General features: G+C 44.1%; 2 protein-coding genes across 2 annotated transcripts in view; both read left to right on the top strand.

Moving 5' to 3' along the window:
- Positions 1-19895, top strand: part of LOC117346347 (polypeptide N-acetylgalactosaminyltransferase 6-like) — a 52885-nt gene that overhangs the window by 12176 nt on the left and 20814 nt on the right. The window lies entirely within an intron of this gene.
- On the top strand, positions 5690-18813 carry LOC117346349 (polypeptide N-acetylgalactosaminyltransferase 6-like). Its single transcript, XM_033915757.1, has 11 exons — positions 5690-5828; positions 7528-8052; positions 8921-9093; positions 10899-11048; positions 11286-11520; positions 11603-11720; positions 11839-12039; positions 12318-12449; positions 13910-14011; positions 18105-18257; positions 18437-18813. The coding sequence occupies exons 2-11, from the start codon at positions 7574-7576 to the stop codon at positions 18563-18565; spliced, it is 1872 nt and encodes a 623-aa protein (XP_033771648.1). The 5' UTR covers positions 5690-5828; positions 7528-7573; the 3' UTR covers positions 18566-18813.

Genomic DNA, 19895 nt, shown 5'->3' on the forward strand with positions numbered 1-19895 from the left:
AGAATATCCACAGTGACTTTGCATGAGTTTGTATGCCAACTCCCTGCCATGCATATTCATTAACTTCCTGTAAACCTAACTAAGGGGGTACTCCAGGACTTATTGGTGGTGGGGGAGGGAAATATTGCTTCTTATGACCTAAACCAAAACACCAGACTGCTCCAACGCCAGCCTGGCACCATTGAAGACTAACTATCATATGCCAATTTAAAACTGAGGGCTGGCTTACTCTGTATAGTATCATTCAGACATCATTGATTCACACTGCTTCCAAAAGATAAATACAAACGTTGACTTAAATTATGATAGGTTTTGAGTGAAAATAACAATTTGATTGAAATGGGATTTCCTTCAGCTAGATTACCCAGATGGGATTAAAATATGACAAATGGGTAACAAGGAAACCAGAAATCCAAATTACAATTAAACAGGCCAAATCAAAGGAGAACTGCTACCTCTGCAGTATTAATAACACTCCCCATGCCGGCCTCCTGGGTTAAAGGCAGCCATAAAAAATCTGTTAACACATGTGTTACAGAAAAAATCCTTCAGAAATTCCCAACAGTAGGCCCAGCAAATGAAAATAGATTTCTGACTTTAATGTTAAGGAAAGCATGCCATGATATGGAGCAAATGCCCTTAATGTAGGGGGGCAAGATGTAGTGTAAGGCATTATTGGCTGGTACACTAGAGGATTTATATACTGCTATAAAATTATATTGTAGTCTTGATGACCACATTCTGGATTAACTTGGAACCACCTAGTCCCTCTTTGAGGGCAAACTTGTAACTAAAACATTATAGTAATCAAGAATATCAGTATCAAGAGTGCAAGGATTCAATAAAAGTACAAATTGAGCAGATTGGACATAGGGAAATGTATTTTCAAGCTACTGTAGTTGAGATATGAGCATGGAAAGTTGTCTCCCAAATTCTTCAACTTAAATAGTTGGAACCACATGGTAAAGGGGGGTAAAGGTTGTAGATCTCAAGCACCCCTTAATGTCAACAAAAGCACCTTGGTTGTAATTTACTGGATATCTTAACTGTTCTGGCACTCAAAAGGTTTGGCCTGGAGAGGTTGAGTGAGAAGTATACCAAAAGACACTTGGGGGTTGAAAGGCTAAACTGACTGAATTGAACCAGTCAAGAGATTTATGAAGGAAAAATACTGAAGGTACAAACTAAATTTGTAAGGAGGAGAGAACCAGGGAAGGCTCTGGCACATAAGTACCATCTGGAGGTTACTACTTCCATACCCCTCATCCAACAGGTCACAGAGGAGGAGTTGGGCTTTTTACACATGCTCTCCAATAGAATTCAACTTATATTTGCTTACTACAATCTTGCTGCTTTTCCTCAAGTCAATTCCATCTGTCAACTTGCTCCCTTTCCACATAGAAGGATTTCTCAGGTTGTCAATAAATGACTCAATCTTCCTTTCTGACTTCACTTCAAATTCTTTACTGACCTTTTCAATCTGCCCTGCTGTCTTGGACTTTTTGTCCTAAGCTATTCTCAACTCACTCAAATAGGGCTTTGGCTTTCTAAGGAAACTGCCCTTGCTAAAGTCTCTCCCAAGGACCTGCTCCTGGTCAAATCCAAAGGTCTCTACTTTGGTCCACATTCTCCTCAATCCATCAGTAGCATTTTACATAGATGACCAGTCTATACAAGGATACACTGCTCTGGAGAATCCTCCACTGCTATTAGTTGGCATTCTTCAGAGCTCTGTACTGGGACCTCCCTCCCCCCCCCCCCCCCAAAAAAAAAAAAAAAAACAACTCTACACTACTTCCCCTTCTGCTCTAATCATCTCTAGGTTGTCTACTCACAAGTTTACTTCTCTAGGCCCAAAATTTCTACAAGAATCCAGGCCTGAATCTCAACCTGCCTGGCTTACATTGCTACCTGGTGTCTTGCTGCCATTTGAAATAAGAGTTCAGTCTTGGCCATATTCCTCCTAAACCTGCCTTCCTTTCCTCCATTCTCTATTATGGTGGTAAATACTCATCCCTATCTCATTGGCTTGCAACATTGGGGGGAGTCATCTTTCTTTGAACATACATCAGGTGCTGAAACTTGTTGCTAAAATTCAGAACTTCCTGCTTCAGCATGCTACCAAGCCCCTTATCTACACTCTTGTCATCTCATGCCTGGATTACTGCAACTTGCTTCTGGTAGGTCTACCACTTAGCCATCGCTCTCCTCTTCTGTTCAGAATTCTGCTGCACGTCTCATTATGCTCATATTAACCCCTCCTCAAATCGCTTCATTTGAGTCCATGTCCACATACAGTTCAAACTCCTCTTACTGACCTCCAAGTTTATTTGCACTTCAGCTCTATCCTCTCATTTCTCCCTCTACTCCCCCATGGAAACTCTGTTCATTAGGCATTGTCTGTACCCTTCTCTCCTGACTCTGTCCCTTCTGCACCATATGCCTGGAACAACCTACCTTAGTGGGTAGTCGGGCTCCATGTCTGGCGGTATTCAAATTGAGGCTGAAATCCCACTCTTTTGAAACTGCATTTTAAGTCATAACTTTTACAAACCAGTAAGGCACCATATTTTTCATTTCTGCTGTAGTGTTGCCTGATAACAAGGAATCATTTTTAAATTAAGCCTATTGAATTGGCTTTTCAATTTGCTTTTCCTGTTCCAATTGAGCGTTCTCTTCAAACATCCTGGTGGCTTTAATTTGCAGCTTCAACACACACCCCCTTTGCCCTCCAGCCCCATCCTCTCACTGTGGTGTAAACAAAATTAAACAGACTTTTCCTCTGTTAGGTCCTTCCTAGCTCATGCTCGTTCATCTAACACTATCTCTGACAGGATGCACATTTCAAATCTGACATATTGTAATCACAAAATAGAAAATACATTTTCTACCTGTCGTCTGGTCATTTTTATATTCAAATTATGGTGGTCCCAGGTTCTGGTTTGGGGTCATCGTCGTCCACCACTCATAAAACAGACCCTAATGCCTTAAGAAATGTTTAAACGCAACCATGACCGAGAGCAGAGACATCAGCAACCTCCAGTGTTCTGAAAATGGCACAAGGTGTACAAAGTCCCCGACTAAAACTGTACATTAGGAATTTGGAAGGATGGCAAAGGCACCCTGTAAAGATCAGCTTAGCTGTGAAAGAATTTGCTGCTATGCTCCTTAACTGACCTCTCATCTAAGAGAGAATGACCACGCCATGAACTGTGTGCCTTAGAATGATGATATTTTATTATAAAAATGCTATAGTAATAAATGAACAGCAAATAAAATAATAAAGACATTCAGCATATATTTAGACAGCCCCCAGGAGAGAAATTTACAACATGACGGAGCACCGGCCAATCTATCAGTGTTAAAAAATTTCTCTAACCAGGGTTGTAGTCTGGCCACATTCTTATACCATCACTAGAGGATCATTGGCTGTGGTAAATGCAGGTAGTTTTCTGGGAAATACATCAGCCATTTTAAAAATAGACTTAGGTTTCAGTCTGTGCTATTTTGTATGCATTCCTTGCTTCCAGCAATTTAGACAGATAAAAAAAGTATTTTTTATTTAATTTTCTATACTGTTCTCCATGGGAGCTCAGAACAGTTTACATGAATTTATTTAGGTACGCAAACATTTTTTTTCTGTCTATCTAATGCAGGGATCTCAAAGTCCCTCCTTGAGGGCTGCAATCCAGTCAGGTTTTCAGGATTTCCCCAATGAATATGCATGAGATCTATGTGCATGCACTGCTTTCAATGCATATCCGTTGGGGAAATCCTGAAATCCCGAATGGATTGCGGCCCTCAAGGAGGGACTTTGAGACCCCTGATCTAATGTACCTGGGACAAAGGGGGAATTAAGTGACTTGCCCAGGATCACAAGGAGCAGCGTGGGTTTGAACCCACAACCTCAGGGAGCTTGAGGCTGTCACTTTAACCACTGTGCCAAACTCCCCCCTGATTCTAAGGATCCATGCTTTAACAGTGATTCCCAACCCTGTCCTGGAGGAACACCAGGCCAATCGGGTTTTCAGGCTAGCCCTAATGAATATGCATGAGAGAGATTTGCATATGATGGAAGTGATAGGCATGCAAATTTGCTTCATGCATATTCATTAGGGCTAGCCTGAAAACCCAATTGGCCTGGTGTTCCTCCAGGACAGGGTTGGGAACCACTGCTTTAAAAAATGGCGAGGTAGCAATAGAGTAGTGGTGTCAAAGTCCCTCCTCAAGGGCCGCAATCCAATTGGGTTTTCAGGATTTCCCCAATGAATATGCATGAGATCTATTAGCATACAATGAAAGCAGTGCAAGCAAATAGATCTCATGCATATTCATTGGGGAAATTCTGAAAACCTGACTGCATAGAGAAACTGGTGAATAACAGCACGGGTGACCTGAACTTATAGGAGTTGGGAAACTCGCTCTCCTGCTACCCAAATTCAGCCAGATCTTCATGATTTCAACAACCAAAAACCACCACCAAAATCAATCCAACCCACAATAAGCATGCAAGGAAGATAATGCATAGGAAAAGGACACATATATATGGTGGAAATCCTGAAATAGTGACTAGATCACGGTTGCAGACTCCCCTACCCTAGAGAATCAACCACTCAATCAGGGTAGGGAAACAGAACCATGGATCTAAAAGAAATAGGGGCTGGACCAGGTACTGCCACTACCCATCTCTCATCATCAACACACGGAGTGAACACAGCACAAACGATGGCACCGATAGCCCATGGATTACGTTTATCAAAGGGAGAACCCACAAATTCACCAGCCAGCATATTAGATGCGCACCCAACAGGAAAAAAAGAGAGACCTAGAGATAGCACAGCGACAAAAAATACTCGAGAACGATGAGGAACATCACTAACCTCGGTATCAAGCACAAGGAAAATCAAACAAAATCAGATGGGACGGATTATAGAAGGATACTGAACCCCCGCTCACCTCTCTACCTGTCTCACCATGATTACACAGAGCACGCGCCTGCACATCACATCTGCACAACCAGCACAAGCCAAAAGAAAGAGCCCCCCCTTCTGGCTAGAGTGTTTAAAAGAGTGGTCTCAAACTCACAGCACAGGGGCCACAATCAGCCCGCCAGGTACTATTTTGAGGCCCTCAGTATGTTTATCATAATCACAAAAGTAAATTAAAACACTTTCTTGGTCATATGTCTCTTTAGCTATAAATTACAATATGATTATTAAGATTTAGCCAAAATGAAAGATTTATAAACTAGCTAAGAAGAAAAAATTTAAATTGAATCAGGTTGGGCAGACTGGATGGACCATTCGGGTCTTTATCTGCCGTCATCTACTATGTTATAAAGAGTTTTACCTCATGCAAAATTGTCATTTCTTTAATAAGACATTAACTATTTTTTTCTGAGGCCCTCTAAATACCTACAAATCCATAATGTGGCCCTGGAAAGGGTTTGATTTTGAGACCATAGATTTAAAACCAGGCACTGCAAGCCAGGAGGCGAGGGGGGAGGCAGGGAACCTTCAGGACCCTGCTAGATTCTCTAATCTTCAGCCTCCTCCTCTCCCTCCCACACCCCGCTAGCCTTCGCTGCTGCCTAACCCAATGCCTGCATAACTGAACCAAAATTTTTAATTAAAAAAAACCCCACAAAACTATTAAGAATGTTACAAGAAGGAAGAGCAATATCACAATGTTTATCTAAGCAATTTTTCTAATGATTGAAATTAATTAGCTCAGCCACCCCCATGGCCTTGAGAACAGCTGTATTTAAAGAGCTCCTCCAGGTTTTAGCCTCTATAGAGGTTGGGGGTGTGGTTCTGTTCCAGAAACAGGTAAGTGAGGTGCATTCAGAAGGGCCTGGAGCAAACTGTCTGGGCTTATGTTTTAATTTCTTTTTCTCTCCCTTATTTAGAAATGAGGGGGCGTTGAGTATAAGAAGTGAGGGACTTTTTTATAACTCTGCTTTTGTTTCATTTTAGGAGTAGGTTATACTTTTGAGCTGGAAAATTGGTGCTAATCTTTTGTAGTGCCAGTTTTTTAAGACTAGAAAAAAAATACTAGCTTTAGTTATTCATTCCTTTGTTTCTCTCTTATTGTAAGTGTATTAACCTGGGATACTGCTGTTTGTCTTCTGATGAGTTTAACTGATTTTCTGCAGCATAAAACCAGTTAATTTCTACCTTCAAAAGCAATGTTTGCTATAGCACTTTTACATGGGATGATACAAGTTTCTAAATCTAGCCAGTAGTATCTTTTGCCCTATATATGCTACTTGGAGCAATAGTTAATGATTAGCTTTGACTCAACTTTTTAAAGTTGTAATTCAAAGTGTTTTTCTGTCCTTGGAGGACTTAAACTTTGTACCTGAGGTAATTGGGGTTGGGGAGGGGAGAATGTAAAGTGACTTACCCCAATGTCATTAGGAGCTCCCTATTGTCAGCCAATTGTTCTAACCTTGAGGCTGTTTCTCCACTTACTTTCTGTTAAGGCCCTTAAAATGTGTAATAGAAAAGCTATGTTCTACACAGTGATATGCTCCTCTTCTGTGGGGATGCAAAATGAACCCATAGAAAGTGTCTGTTATGTCTCTTGTATGTTCTCTCATCTCCTCGCCTGCTCCCCTCTTCTCCCCCCCCCCTTTCTCTTATCTTTCCTGTCTTGACATTGCCTTGAGCCTAAATAGATATGTGTGATACATAAAGAAAAAATTAGATTGTATGCCATGCTGTGTTCAGAAATTTCTATTGGTAGATAGAAAATAAGAGCTTAAGTTGTTTTGAAATTGAAAGGTAACTGCTCCTGGAGAAGATGATAGAAGGGTGTAGTAGACCTAATCTCCAAAGGCCACCTTGATATGCTTTTAGATCCAGGACACTCCTGCAGGTTAAGATGTCTATTGATGGAGGCAGGCAAAAAACTAGTAAAGGAACAAGCTACTTTAAATAACTTTTTAAACGAGAGTGGTGCTCAGAATCCAAGATGGAGTAAAAAACTTCAAATTGGGGTGCAAACCCCTAAAATGCGTTTTTTATAGAATCAATCATTGCACCATTTTGAGTGAAAAGGTAATAGAAAGTGCTTATTGAAAAACACTCTTGCTTTAAATGTCCAATAAAGTGAAAATGTTCCAACTATTATATAAGTTCAACTACAATAAGCACTTTCTATTACCTTTTCACTCAAAATGGTGCAATGATTGATTCTATAAAAAACGCATTTTAGGGGTTTGCACCCCAATTTGAAGTTTTTTACTCCATCTTGGATTCTGAGCGCCACTCTCGTTTAAAAAGGTATTTAAAGTAGCTTGTTCCTTTACTAGTTTTTTGCCTGTTTATGGTCATTTGGGAACAAATCTCCTTTTTTTGAAATTTACCCAGTTGTATATATTGGATATTGATGGAGGCAGCCATTTTATGCTAGTGGGGCAAAGTAGTGGGGCTTCACCCATTTCCTGTCTAGATAACTGACTCTTTTTAGAGAACGGATATGCCTCTTTAATCCTTGTTGTGTCTTCTTTCCCATTCTCTTCAGCTCCTCCTTCCTTTTTAACCCCTTGCCCCTTTTCAGGGTCTGGGCCATGTCTCCCCCACGCAGAAATGTGTGGAGGCTGCGGCGACGGTTAATGCTGATGGCCTTCCTCCTCATCTTATGCCTAATGATGCTGGGTTTTATGCAGTGGCTCCTCTCTAATACTGGGATGCAGCAGTCAATGAGGAAGGAGTTGGCTTATACTACCAGGCATGCTACAGTCCATGTTACGACTGTACACAGTGATAATAGCACCCCTCAGGGGCAGATACCACCACAAGAGAATGAAGGGCCCATGGGCTGCCTTCCTGGCTACTATTCTGCTGCAGAACTCCAGCCCCGCTTCCAGCGGCCTCGCCAAGATGCCTCATCCCCTGGTGCAGGGGGAAGCGCCTACCAGGTGTCGGATCTGACAGCAGAAGATGAGGTGGAGCTGAAAATGGGCTATGTAAAGTATAACTTGAATGCCTTTGCCAGTGATCGTATTTCTCTGCATCGGGACCTTGGACCAGATACCAGACCCCCTGAGTAAGATGAGAACAAAACTGTGTGGTGTACAGTTTTTATCGTGCTTCTTGCTTTCTTGTCATGCCCCCCTATTGTCTCTACACAGATATCATCTTTTTTATAGATGCCATCTATGGTTTCTAGCGAGGCTTGTGTCAGTAGAAAGTCTGAGCTGCCTCTGACTTTGTCTCTATAAATTTGTAGACTTAATTGAGTAGGGAATATATAACCCAGCATGCAATAGGGCAATGTCAGGGCTTAGCTGAGCCTGTCCCATATGACTATAATCCTGCTTAACCAAGTATTGGTCATAAACGCATGTGTTTTGACTTGCACCTTTAATCCTCTTTGCTGAGGTTATGGTTAGACTATAGACTCCATTTCTAGGTCTAATGTCTAAAGTTGTCATGGGGGGGAGGGGGGGTGGTTGACAAGCCTGAGCAGTTTAAGTAATAACTAGTGAGAAAATGAAGGGGTTGGTCTTAATCCATCTATTCTAGAGCTACCTATTGTATATGACTTATCTTGCTTGAAACTTGGACTTGTCATGGAGAACCAGTTAATCGGAGACTGAAGGGGTGGTTTGACAGCAAACTTCATTCAGTTTAAAAGGTGGTTTTAACAACGAAGGCAAGGACAGGGATAGGTCACGCCATCCGCATCGGGGATAAGATTTCATAGTAGCTCTAACCACTGTGCCACACAGTCCCACACATGATTCTCTGGGTTTAGGTGCAGGAGACACTGCCTAGGTACAAGGGATGGAGTAATGTGGTTGTGGTGGTCTTTCCATGCCTCTAGTGAACCCCTGAGATGATAATCCTTTATTGCTTATGATTTTACTTTCTGCAGTAACATAACCTACTCCTCTTGTCCCCTCCCCTGAAAGGTGTTTGGCGAAGAAGTTCAAGCGCTGCCCAGCCCTGTCCCCTGTCAGTGTGATCATAATTTTCCACAATGAGGCCTTCTCAACTCTGCTGCGTACAGTCCACAGTGTTCTCTACACTGTACCCCGCTTTCTCTTGCATGAGATAATCCTTGTAGATGATGCCAGTACCCACGGTAAGCCATCCACACAATCTTGGAGAGGGGCTATACCATCAGATGCGTGGGAGCCATAGGGAACCATGTTCTTCTTGGTTTGACTTCCTTGGTGGTCTGCTTTCTGAGCCCATAGGTACTATTCTCATTTAGGTGGGAGAAATGAGGTCTATTCCTCAGTTGCCAGTGAATGACTACATGAATAGATTCATATCCTCTGCTTTTTTTCTTCCATCTCTGGAAAAGGCTCAGGAAATAGTTACCAGACACAATAGTGTAGTTTAAAACATCAAGGCCTTGGGGGTTCTTGGTGTCCTAACTGGTAGGGTACCAACCAAGAATTTCCCTATATTACACGTGACTGGCCACTATTATTGGGTTTGACATCACTTAAGAAATAATTAAGACATACATAATTGGTACATCGTCAATTGAATTACAATGACTTCATTAATGTCCAATGATAAACTGCATACTTCAGCGTTGTTCTGTTGGTTTGAAGTCACATGGTTTCTTAATCTTATTTCATTAGTAATCTTCCCTAGCAATAGTAATGACTTGGGAACTACCCCTAGCATGTGATAACTGTTTCAGTGTATTGTACATCTTGCAACGTGTTCATTTTGGGTACATTGACCTTGTTCCTATTCCCTAGGACATAAGTATTTCTATTAAAAACAAACAAAACTTTAACACTTGCCAGTAATGCTAACAAAGCAATATCCTTTTATTGTAACTCTGAAGCTTTTCTATAGCTTTCAGCTTCCATCTTTTTATTTTAACAAATATGTACATAGTCTTGTCTTCAGTTACCCTAGGAAAGGGGTGTCTCATCCATATTAGGAACAGTTGTAGCAACTTGTTTCCTTAAGTGCAATAAGATCATAATAGGGCCATCGGAAGACTGAGCTGATCCTATATTTCACACAGGATAGGTCCCAGTTGCAATTCTATAGCACCCCAGGGCACACTTATGTTGGGGTTTCAGGACAAGAAGATGATTGACTATAGCTGGAAATACCTACTGCACACTGGGGCAGTAGACTATCCTTTTTGCCTGGGTGGACCAAGATCCAAGGCAATTACCAAGGGTGTCCAATGTTGCAGGTGCCCCTAAGCCTACTTAAAGCTTAGAGATACAGCCTGCTGGTGGGCATTGGGGATTCTTCCCCAAGTTTCTACCAAGGGACCCCCAGTATTCCCATTGCTGACCTTGTTTGGGCCATGGGTTGCACCCCATTCTGTTCAGATTACATTTGGAACAAAATCTAGACCATTCTTAATCCTAGAGAAAGTTGAGGGTGTGAGTAGAACTTGGTGAATTTGCAATTAAACAAATCGTAGTAGAGATGGGTGTAAGTCTGCAACTAGAAGCCCAGAGCTGTTGTAGGGTAAAGTTAGGATTAGCCTAGCTAGGGGTGCCCAATCATGGTCCTCAAGGACCCCAACTGATTCAGGATTTCCTAATGCAAATGTTCATGCTTATTTAAGATTTGATATACCGCTCCTGCATTTTACTGACCTAAGCGGTTTACAATGTATCAAATGAAAATTAAATTAAAACTACTCTATCTGTCCCAAAAGCTCACAATCTAGCTAAAGTACCTGATAAAACTAAAAATAAGTAATAACCCAGGCCTCGTGACACGCAGTCGGAGTTCCAGGATACTTGCAACTGAGAGAAATTTGTGCACAGTCTCCTTTTTATGCATATTCATTGCAAGTATCCTAAAAACCTGACTAGGTTGTCCAATGGGAGTTACTATGTCTTGGTTCTGATGAAGATTTTGGTGTGGTATGGGGGCTCCTGTTTCTCCTGTCTACAGAGGACTTGAAAAAAACACTGGATGAATATGTGAGATGGCTGGAGGTGGTGAGGGTCCTACGGCATCCAGCGAGGAAGGGGCTGGTAGGTGCCAGGCTGCTGGGAGCTGAGCAGGCCAAAGCAGATGTACTGGTGTTCCTGGATGCCCATTGTGAGTTGAGAGCCCACCGGAGATGAAGCTGGTTTGAGGGGGCACAGGAATAGCTGGAACCAGGAGGGGAGCATTTGGTGAAGGAAATGTGACACTGCATTTGGAGGTGACTTAGTGGTGGTGGATTAGGCATTCAACAGCATGTGTGATAGTCTCACAAGAGGTGCCCTGGTACTTGGAATTCTTCCCCCTTCCATTTCAGACTTCAAGGGTACCTACGTCTCCTCTCGCCTGTAGGTGAGTGCTGGCCAGGGTGGTTGGAACCACTTTTGGAGCGGATCGCTTTGGACGACACCCTTGTTGTGAGCCCTGACATTGCTTCCATCGACCTGCACACCTTCCAGTTTGATCAGCCTGTCCCCAAGCCCTCAAGCCATTCCCATGGAATATTTGACTGGTCGCTAGTGTTCATGTTTGAGCCCCTGCCCCGAGCTCTAGAGGACATGCGGACTGATAAGACTCAGCCCTTCCCGTAAGTGACAACATACACTCCCCCCCCACTCTGCTTAATTCTCAAAGGCAGGGTCTTGACAGCTTTCTCTTTGTGTATCCAGAACACCAGCCATAGCTGGGGGACTCTTTGCTATCTCCAAATCCTTCTTCCAGCACATTGGGACCTACGATCCAGACATGCAAATCTGGGGAGGCGAGAATTTGGAAATGTCTCTTAGGGTAAGATACATGGGAAGCGAGAGCAGGCTGCATGCCTGCTATGGTATCTTTCTAGGAGATGGGAGGAATTATGCAGGAGGATCAAGTCTTTCAAAAAGATGTTGTTCTCCCTCCTCAGGTATGGATGTGTGGAGGAAAGCTGGAGATTGTGCCCTGCTCAGTGGTAGGTCACGTCTACCGCATAGAAAGCCCTCACACCTTCCCTGAGGGAAAGTCGGTGGTGTCTCGGAACCTGGTAAGACTGGCTGAGGTTTGGATGGATGAATACAAGGTGCTGTTCTATCACAGGCATATGGAGGCTGCCCGTATATTCAAGGAGGTAAAACTTTGGAATTTGTGTTAAACCTCATTCCCCTCCCCCCACCCCTTCTCATCTCTGTTAGATTAGGTTCATGCATCAGGTATAGTAGAAAGTTCTTCTTAGCTGAGGGGAGGGAATGGGGGGAAAGGAAACCCAAATTCCTGACCATTTCTCTAAGTTAGTTGGTGAAGCCAAGGCCCCAGTGGCCTACCCCAATTTGCTACATGTCATGAACAGAGGCCTGACTGCTGGGGTTTTTTGTTTGTTTTTTTTGTTCCTCTTCTACCTCTGTCTAGAAGTCATACGGTGACCTGAGCCAGAGACATCAGTTGCGAGAGCGGCTAGGCTGTAAATCTTTCAGCTGGTACATGAAAACTGTCCGCCCGGACTTCTTTATCCCAGAACTCAACCCACGCTTTTATGGCGCTGTGAGTACTCTAGGCCTCTGTATAAGGAGATGTGTTTTTGTTTTGTTTTTTCTTGAAGGTGGTTTTTTGGGGGGGTTTTATATATATAATTTGAAACCTAGAGCGTTGCTATCTGGTTCTGAAAGGGTGTTCTTACAACAGGCCTGTCCCAAGTGGTGCAACCACATAGCATGCTAGGAGGCTTGTTGGCACAGAGTACAATTCAGGCTCTGGATGCTCCCCAAGATAGGATAAGGGCCTGCACTAAATACTTGAAGAACTGAGTCTGTATCTAAATATACAGGCCATAAGCAAGACAAAGCAGAAGTATTAAACATATCGTATCTGACAAAGCAAAACCTTTCATTGGGAGGGGTTCAAACTTGGGGGCCCATCGTCTCTAAAAAGCACCTTAACTTGAGTGCCGATAAGTGCCCCCTACCAGCGCCTAAATTTAAGTCAAAAATGCTATTTTAAGAGGACTTGAATACAATTCAAGGTGCCTAAAGGCACTGGATTCACACTTCAGTTGGTACTTTATAGTGGCCCACACCACTGTTGGCACGGCTAGGGTTAACAGACATCAAGAATTCTGCAGACATGCCCTCCTTTTGGAGGCTTGAGGGTCAGTGGCTGGGCCCATTCATATTCTGCTCTCTCGCCAAATAGGAAGCAAGATTCTCTCTCCCTGGGCTATTCTTTGGGGTTCCAGAATTTGTCCCCTTCATCTCTGCGGGAAACCATCCTGTGTGTCTTGCCCTCAATTTCTTCTACACCAGCATTCTGCACTGTAAGGCTTGAGGGTCAGTGGCTTGGCCTGTTCAGCCTCTGATTCTTCCCTCTCTCCTTAAAGAATGACTCGGGGATGGTTTCCACAGTTCAGAACCAAGGCCTATGCTTCCGAAAGGACTCAGGCTATATACTGCCCTGCCCTGGCTGACGGGGGCCCACTTGTGCTCAAACCTTTAAGTAGCTATCTGTAACATAGAAAGCATATTCAATTGTAACATACATCTATTGGGATTTCTGCATTGCCTCTTCAGTATTTCAGAGACAAAAGGCAGAAAGTTAATTACAGAGAAACAAAGAGCTGTATTGGTCCCCCTCCATGTTGCTACAAATGAGCCAGAACAGACTGACTTCTAACACTGCAAGGCAGCATAACCCCAGCCTATGATTGTTGCAGCAACTTGGGGGGGGGGGGAGGGAGCGGTATGTATAGGGGCACATGGCACCTTCAGAATGGTTAACATCAATATGGTTAGTCTAATTCCGTGGCAGCTCAAGAGACAAGCTCCACATGGGGACTTCAAAACTGGTTGTGATGCCTGTCTGTTGGTGGGGGTCTTCAAGACCACAGCAGGCCTGCTGTATGTTGAATTACCAGGCTAGTGACACTTTCCCCAGTGGCCCAGTTCTAAACCCCTGGGCAACCTGCTCCTTTTCTTTTAAATTCTCTTTTTCTTTTTTTTTTTAACTAGGTCCTGAACAGTGGTTTGAAGATGTGCCTAGATGTTGGCAAGTTGGATGATGGAAAGGCTCAAGTAGGCCTAAAGAAATGCCATGGAAATCCAGATATGCAGGTAAGAAGGGGGCTTCTATGTGTGTAGGTGTGTGTGGGGGGGGGAAGGTACATGTCTGTAGTAAGGGCCAGATCTGATCTGCCTAGGGTAGTGGTGGGCAGCCAAAGTCTGAGGGCCATAACCCTGTTGGGTTTGAGGGTTTCCACAATGGGAACACGAATGATACTGTTTATATGCAAATAGATGTAAAAGCATTATGAGGCATATTTCCATTGTGGAAACCTCAAACCCAACTAGGTTATGGCCCTCAGACTGTGGTAGGGTGGCTTGATGTTGTGTTCGCAAAGAGGTGCCTGGGGTGTGGTTTACAGCAGGGGTATCATTTACAGATGGGTATGGGCAGAAAGTCTCGTGGACCCAGGAGACATCATCCCTGTAGATACAGTTGGAAATCTTCCATATAGGAAGAAAAACTAGCAGCAACGTTGCCAGTAGGAGAATGATAAAGTTGGTGGAATGCTGCAATGAGATCATGTTGTTCCACTGGAGGAGGTGAAATCTGCACAGGGACGACTTGCTTCTGGGGTTTTAGGTTAACCCTCTTCAAGCGACTTGCGTGGATCCAAACAGGAGACTCCTCAGTGAGTACAGCAGTCCTGGTCGCAGCGATCACAGTGGTGGGAGGGCCAAAGGGGAAATCCGTCTGCTTCCTATCCTTGAAAAGCTTCTGGACGATGACTTTGTCACCAGGCTGAAAGGAATGGGTAGGAATCTGTGGAGAGAAAGAGGTGCAAGACGTTTCTTTCAACATGCCCTAATGTTTCAATGAGCTTTCTGACGTATTCTTCCTGTATCAAGGGGCGATCACTACTCAACTATTGAGGGTTTGTCTACCCACGGGGCAGGGAAAGGTCGTCCCATGAGAATTTCAAAGGGAGAGTAGCCAGTGGTGCAGTGAGGCTGCATCCTAATTTCAGCTAAAATATAGGAAGGAATTTTTTCCAATTTACAAACGTGCCAGCTGTGGCTTTCCTGATTTTGTCTTTGATAGTCCTGTTCATGCGTTTGACAATACCGGAACTCTGTGGGTGATATGGGAGATTAAATTTCCACTCAATACGGTGTGCAGTAGCTAAATCTTTGCATACTCTGGCAGTGAAAGCAGGACCATTGTCTGAGTTGATGTGTGTGGGACATCACCACCTAGGGATGATTTCGCAAAGTAAAATGTTCACCAGTCTGAGCAGTTTAATTTGTATTGGGAAAAACTTCAGGCCATCAGGAGAACATATCAACAATAACAAGGGCGTAATCCTGGTGGGTCCCGGTGGCATGAGGAATATGAGTAAAGTCAATCTAAGTGTGTAAAGGAGAAGTGGGGTAAGTAAGGTGCTGGTGTGGTGCTTTATGGGGTAATTTAGGATTAGCATGGAGACAGGTTAGACATCGAGCTATATATGTCTGTATCAGGGAGCGAAGGTCAAGAATGAAAAAATCACTAGCAAGAAGTTGAAATGTCGAGCAAGCACTGCGGTGACCAATGCCATGATACTGGCCAATGAATAAGGGGGAGCTAGTGGCTGGTATACAGGGTTTCCCCTCTTTGCACCAAAGTCCGTCCGAAGGGCGGCTTTGGGCACTTGCCAGACGCCAGACATCAAGTTCAGAGGGGGTAACAAAGGACTGAAGCTGAGAAAAAAGAGGGAGGGGAAAAGAGGAAGAAGAACAAAGGAGGGAGGGGGGTTCAAAGCAGCATGTTTAGCAGCGCAGTCGGCCGGAGCATTACCTCTGGCAGCTTCAGTCTGGAGACCAGTGTGTGCATGACAATGAAGGATAGCAACTGCAGCAGGCAGGAGTAAGGCAGAGAGAAGGTCCTAAACAAGGGAAGAATGGGAAATGGGCTTACCATCAGCTGCCACAAAGCCACGACGTTGCCAAATAACACCGTGGTCATGTACAACACCAAAGGCATATTTGGAGTTGGTGTAAATGTTAAATGTATTCACCGGAGAAAAGGTGACAGGCGCGAGTAAAGGCAATGAGTTCAGAAGCCTGGGCCGAGGGATAGGGGAGGGAAGAGGCCTCATGGATAATGTCAGGGAGTTCAACCACAGCATATCTTGTGTGGAAGGTGTTGTCATTAGGGCATGAGCAGGAACCAGCAACAAAAATAGAGGAAGCATCAGGGAGAGGGGTAGAAAACAAGTCGGGCGGGGGAAGTATCTTGATGTATCAGAGAGACAGGAATGATCAGGAGGAAGGGAATCCTGTTCACCCTTGAGACCCAGAAGCCCATTTAAAAGGAGGGTGGGGCCTTAAGTCGGGGCAGAATATCTGATGGTGAGATTAGGATTAGAAAGAAGGATAACCTCATAACCACTAAGGCGCTGAGCAGACATATGCTGGGTATGAATGTTGCAAAGGAGGGCTTGGACATCGTGAGAAGTGTGAAGGGTAGTGGGGTGACCAAGGGTCAGAGGAGTAGCCATCTCTACCACCATAGCACATGCAGCCAAGGCTCTCAAGCAGGCAGGCATGCCTTGAACCTGAACAGGGTTAACTTTAGAAAAAAAGGCAACGGGGCATAATTTTACCGCCATGACCTTGTGCCAGGATACCTGTCATGGTTTCAATTACTCCCAGCAGAACTCTGTACGCACAATTTCAAAGTCAGCAAAGCTTTTGGTTTTTTTTTTTTAATTTGACAACACAAATATTTTTGCTAATTTATCATGAATTTCAGTACATTATAGTATTCTCATATTTATACTAGAGAAAACAAAAGCCTTCACTTGGCCCCATTTTTACTAAATGTTACAACACTTCTCCAGCGTGAATAGGAATTCTATGAGCGTCGGGAGCATTTGGTTCTCCAGGCTGTAATAGAAACCGCTACCATAGCTTAGTAAAAGGGGGAGCTGGTGACCAAGCAGAAGAAATTGATCAGTGTAAAACTTCTCTGCATCTCTAGTTGGAGACGGCATTTATACAACTGAAGGCTAGGCTACATTGTGAGACAAAAAAAACCAAGATACCTGTTATGGACAGCATTCTACCAAAAAACGGGTCAAATATCAAACAATCTTGGAACTTCCAGCCAGAGATTGGAAGAAAGTCACTTTGGATGACTTTGACATCCCCTTTTCAGGTTCAACTGGTAGCAAAGCTGGGAAAGGCCAATAACCATTTAAATAGCTTGAACATTGTGCTATTCGAAGAACTGGTCCCATGGAAGCCATTAACTGCATCAAGATTTTTAAAAATGTGCAATTTTGAGTCTACAATTAGGTTTCTCTTAAGCCAATGATTTGGTATTTGACCAGTTTGTAGAAGTTATGCTGACATAGCAAGGGTCTGGGTTTTAGTTTTACTTCAGTAATAAGAAAACACAGAATGTCCCCCAATCTCCCTCATCCCTATCCTCCCCAGCCAGCACTTCTCACTCGCACCCCATTGTCCCCAGTCCAACCTGTGTATCTTGGACGCTGCTGTTGGCCTACAGAGCTGGCAGGAAGGTTGCCTTTCCTCTGCTGCAGTCCGTCCTGAAGAAAGAAGTGACATCTAGGTTGGGACCAGAGAGGGAAGCCTGCAGAACCCACATTGGCTGCCCAAAGATTTTGCCAGGTATGATTTGGGCTGCAGAGAAGTGCTGAACCGATTGGGCAGCAGGAGATGGGGTTCAGAAATTCTGCACAAAACCCCCAGTAATTCTGCATCCCTGGAGAACTCTTGCACAGAAGTAAATATCTTCCTGATGTTGGCCTGCTTTTTCCTGTCTCTCCAAAAGGTACTCTGCCTTCAGTAGTTGACTGCCTTCAAATGCTGCTATGGCTTCCCCCCACACAGAGGAAATGAATCGGGCAGGATGGGCGTTTAACACTTATGGCCATTGCTAAGTAACGTTCTGATGTGGCACAGAAGAGATAGGGGGGGGGGAGAGATGCTGGACAGAAGGCCAGGGTAGGAAAGGCGAGATACTGGACTATGGGGGTGGGATGCATAAGGCCTTCAGCTATGTGCCCCACCACCAAGGCAGGTCAATATTTACCTAGGGTATGGATGCCCTCAGACAAGCCCTTTAAGTCAAGACTCCCCCCCCCCCCCCAACAGTGCATGCCAGCTAAACATACTCTCTAATTTTTTTCTTTTATAGTATTTTGAGTACACTTCCCTGAATGAAATCCGGCACAACATCGACAGTGAGCTGTGTCTCAGTGTGGCACATCCTACCCTTGCACTCGAGCCCTGTGTGGCCCGGGATGGAGAAAGAAATGTACCTCTGCATCAAGCATTTTCCTATGATAAGGTATGCAATATTCTATTTATTTTATGATGTCACATAACATTGTAAATTACAAGACCTGGACAGATAGCCTTGCTCAAGGTCACCAGCTCAGCTGGGGCTTAAAACATAACTGCCCTCCCCCCCCCCCCCCCCTCTAATGGGCTGTGATGTCTTCATCTGCTGATCTTGTCTCTTTTCAGAACGGTCTGCTTCGGAGTCAGAAATTTGTCCTATGTATCGAGGCGCTGAACTACGCCCTGTTTCTGGCTTCCTGCGCCTCGGAAGAACCCACACAGGTCTGGGTCTTCATGCCTGAGTTGCTGAAGTGAAGAGAGGCCAGATGGCCTAGAAAATCTGCTGAATGATTCTCTTTAAGTCTCTAGAACAAATTAGTTTAAACGCAATTTAAGATGCCAAATCAAAGGCTGGGGTTGTCAAAGGGGGTGGGGATATAGTTGAAGACTGAAGACTGATTTTTTAAAATTTATTTCCTACCATGATGGCCTATTTTTTTAATATCCTGTAGCTAGGGTATCTTGTTTGCATGTTAGTCTAATAAAGCATTGAAAAAAGCATATTGATGTGATCTACTTTTTCACTTTCTCTTAGCCTTTTGGAGAAGGGAGTTTCTCTATCAACAAATTTTGTGTGGAGCCATGTGAACCATGACAAAATGTGTGACTAGACTAGAAAAAAGTAACCTAATTCTACTAATGCCGTCAAACATTGGTGATCCTTTTTTTAGGCTTTCTAAAAGGAATAGTAAGGCATAGTTGTGTTTCTCAGGTAGAGCTACAGCCTGCCTTCAACTGAAGGCCCCAAAAGCTAGTCACTTGCTGTAGATCAGTGTTTTTCCCCATGTTGATCAGGGAGTTACCCCCCTCTCAATCAGGTTTATAGGATATTAATGAATATGCATGGCATGGAGTTGGTATACTCACTGTGGATATCCTGTAAATCTGGTAAGGGGGTCCTCTTGGGACTGATGAGGAGGGAGTGCTGATCTATATGGCCTAAAGCTTAGCCAAAAAACCCACCCAAACTGCTCCAACTACAGCCTGGCACCATTGAAGCCTTTAACTATCAGATATGCCAAGTTAAACAGGTACTAGAATAGATGTTTCTCTTTCTCTCTCCTCAGCTGTCCACCACCTCCCCCTGGCCAGCAGCAGTCCTTCTCCCTTCCTTTTACCTCCCCCCCCCCTGTCTAGCAGCACCTCTTACCTGATTCCTCTCCCCCCCCCCCCCAACCTGTCCAGCAGTAACCTTCTCCTTTCCCTGCTCCCCCTATCCAGCATCCACTAGCTTGGCCAGCCTCAAGGCTTTTGCTAGGCCGGCCCACATCATATTATCGAAGTGGGCTGGTCTAGCAAATGCCTCGTGGCTGCTGTGTTTGCTGGTCCAGGGGTAAGAAGAGGCATCCTGGCAGCATAGTGGTCAAAACCACCACTGTAACTGCCCTACGTGCTGGAAATCAAATTCTGCAGGGATCACAAAACCCTAAAACCTGAATGCGCATGCACGCTTAGGGTTTTATTATAGAGGATAGCAGTGTTTCTCAACTAAGTCAAGGATCCCTTAAGCCTAACTAATACCAACCCAGCCCAAGCACCGCCCTGGTGGCCACCCCATAATAGTACTTATTGTAAATCAATTTCT

This window comes from Geotrypetes seraphini, chromosome 12 (genome assembly GCF_902459505.1).
Source record: "Geotrypetes seraphini chromosome 12, aGeoSer1.1, whole genome shotgun sequence".
Classification (NCBI taxonomy): domain Eukaryota; kingdom Metazoa; phylum Chordata; class Amphibia; order Gymnophiona; family Dermophiidae; genus Geotrypetes; species Geotrypetes seraphini.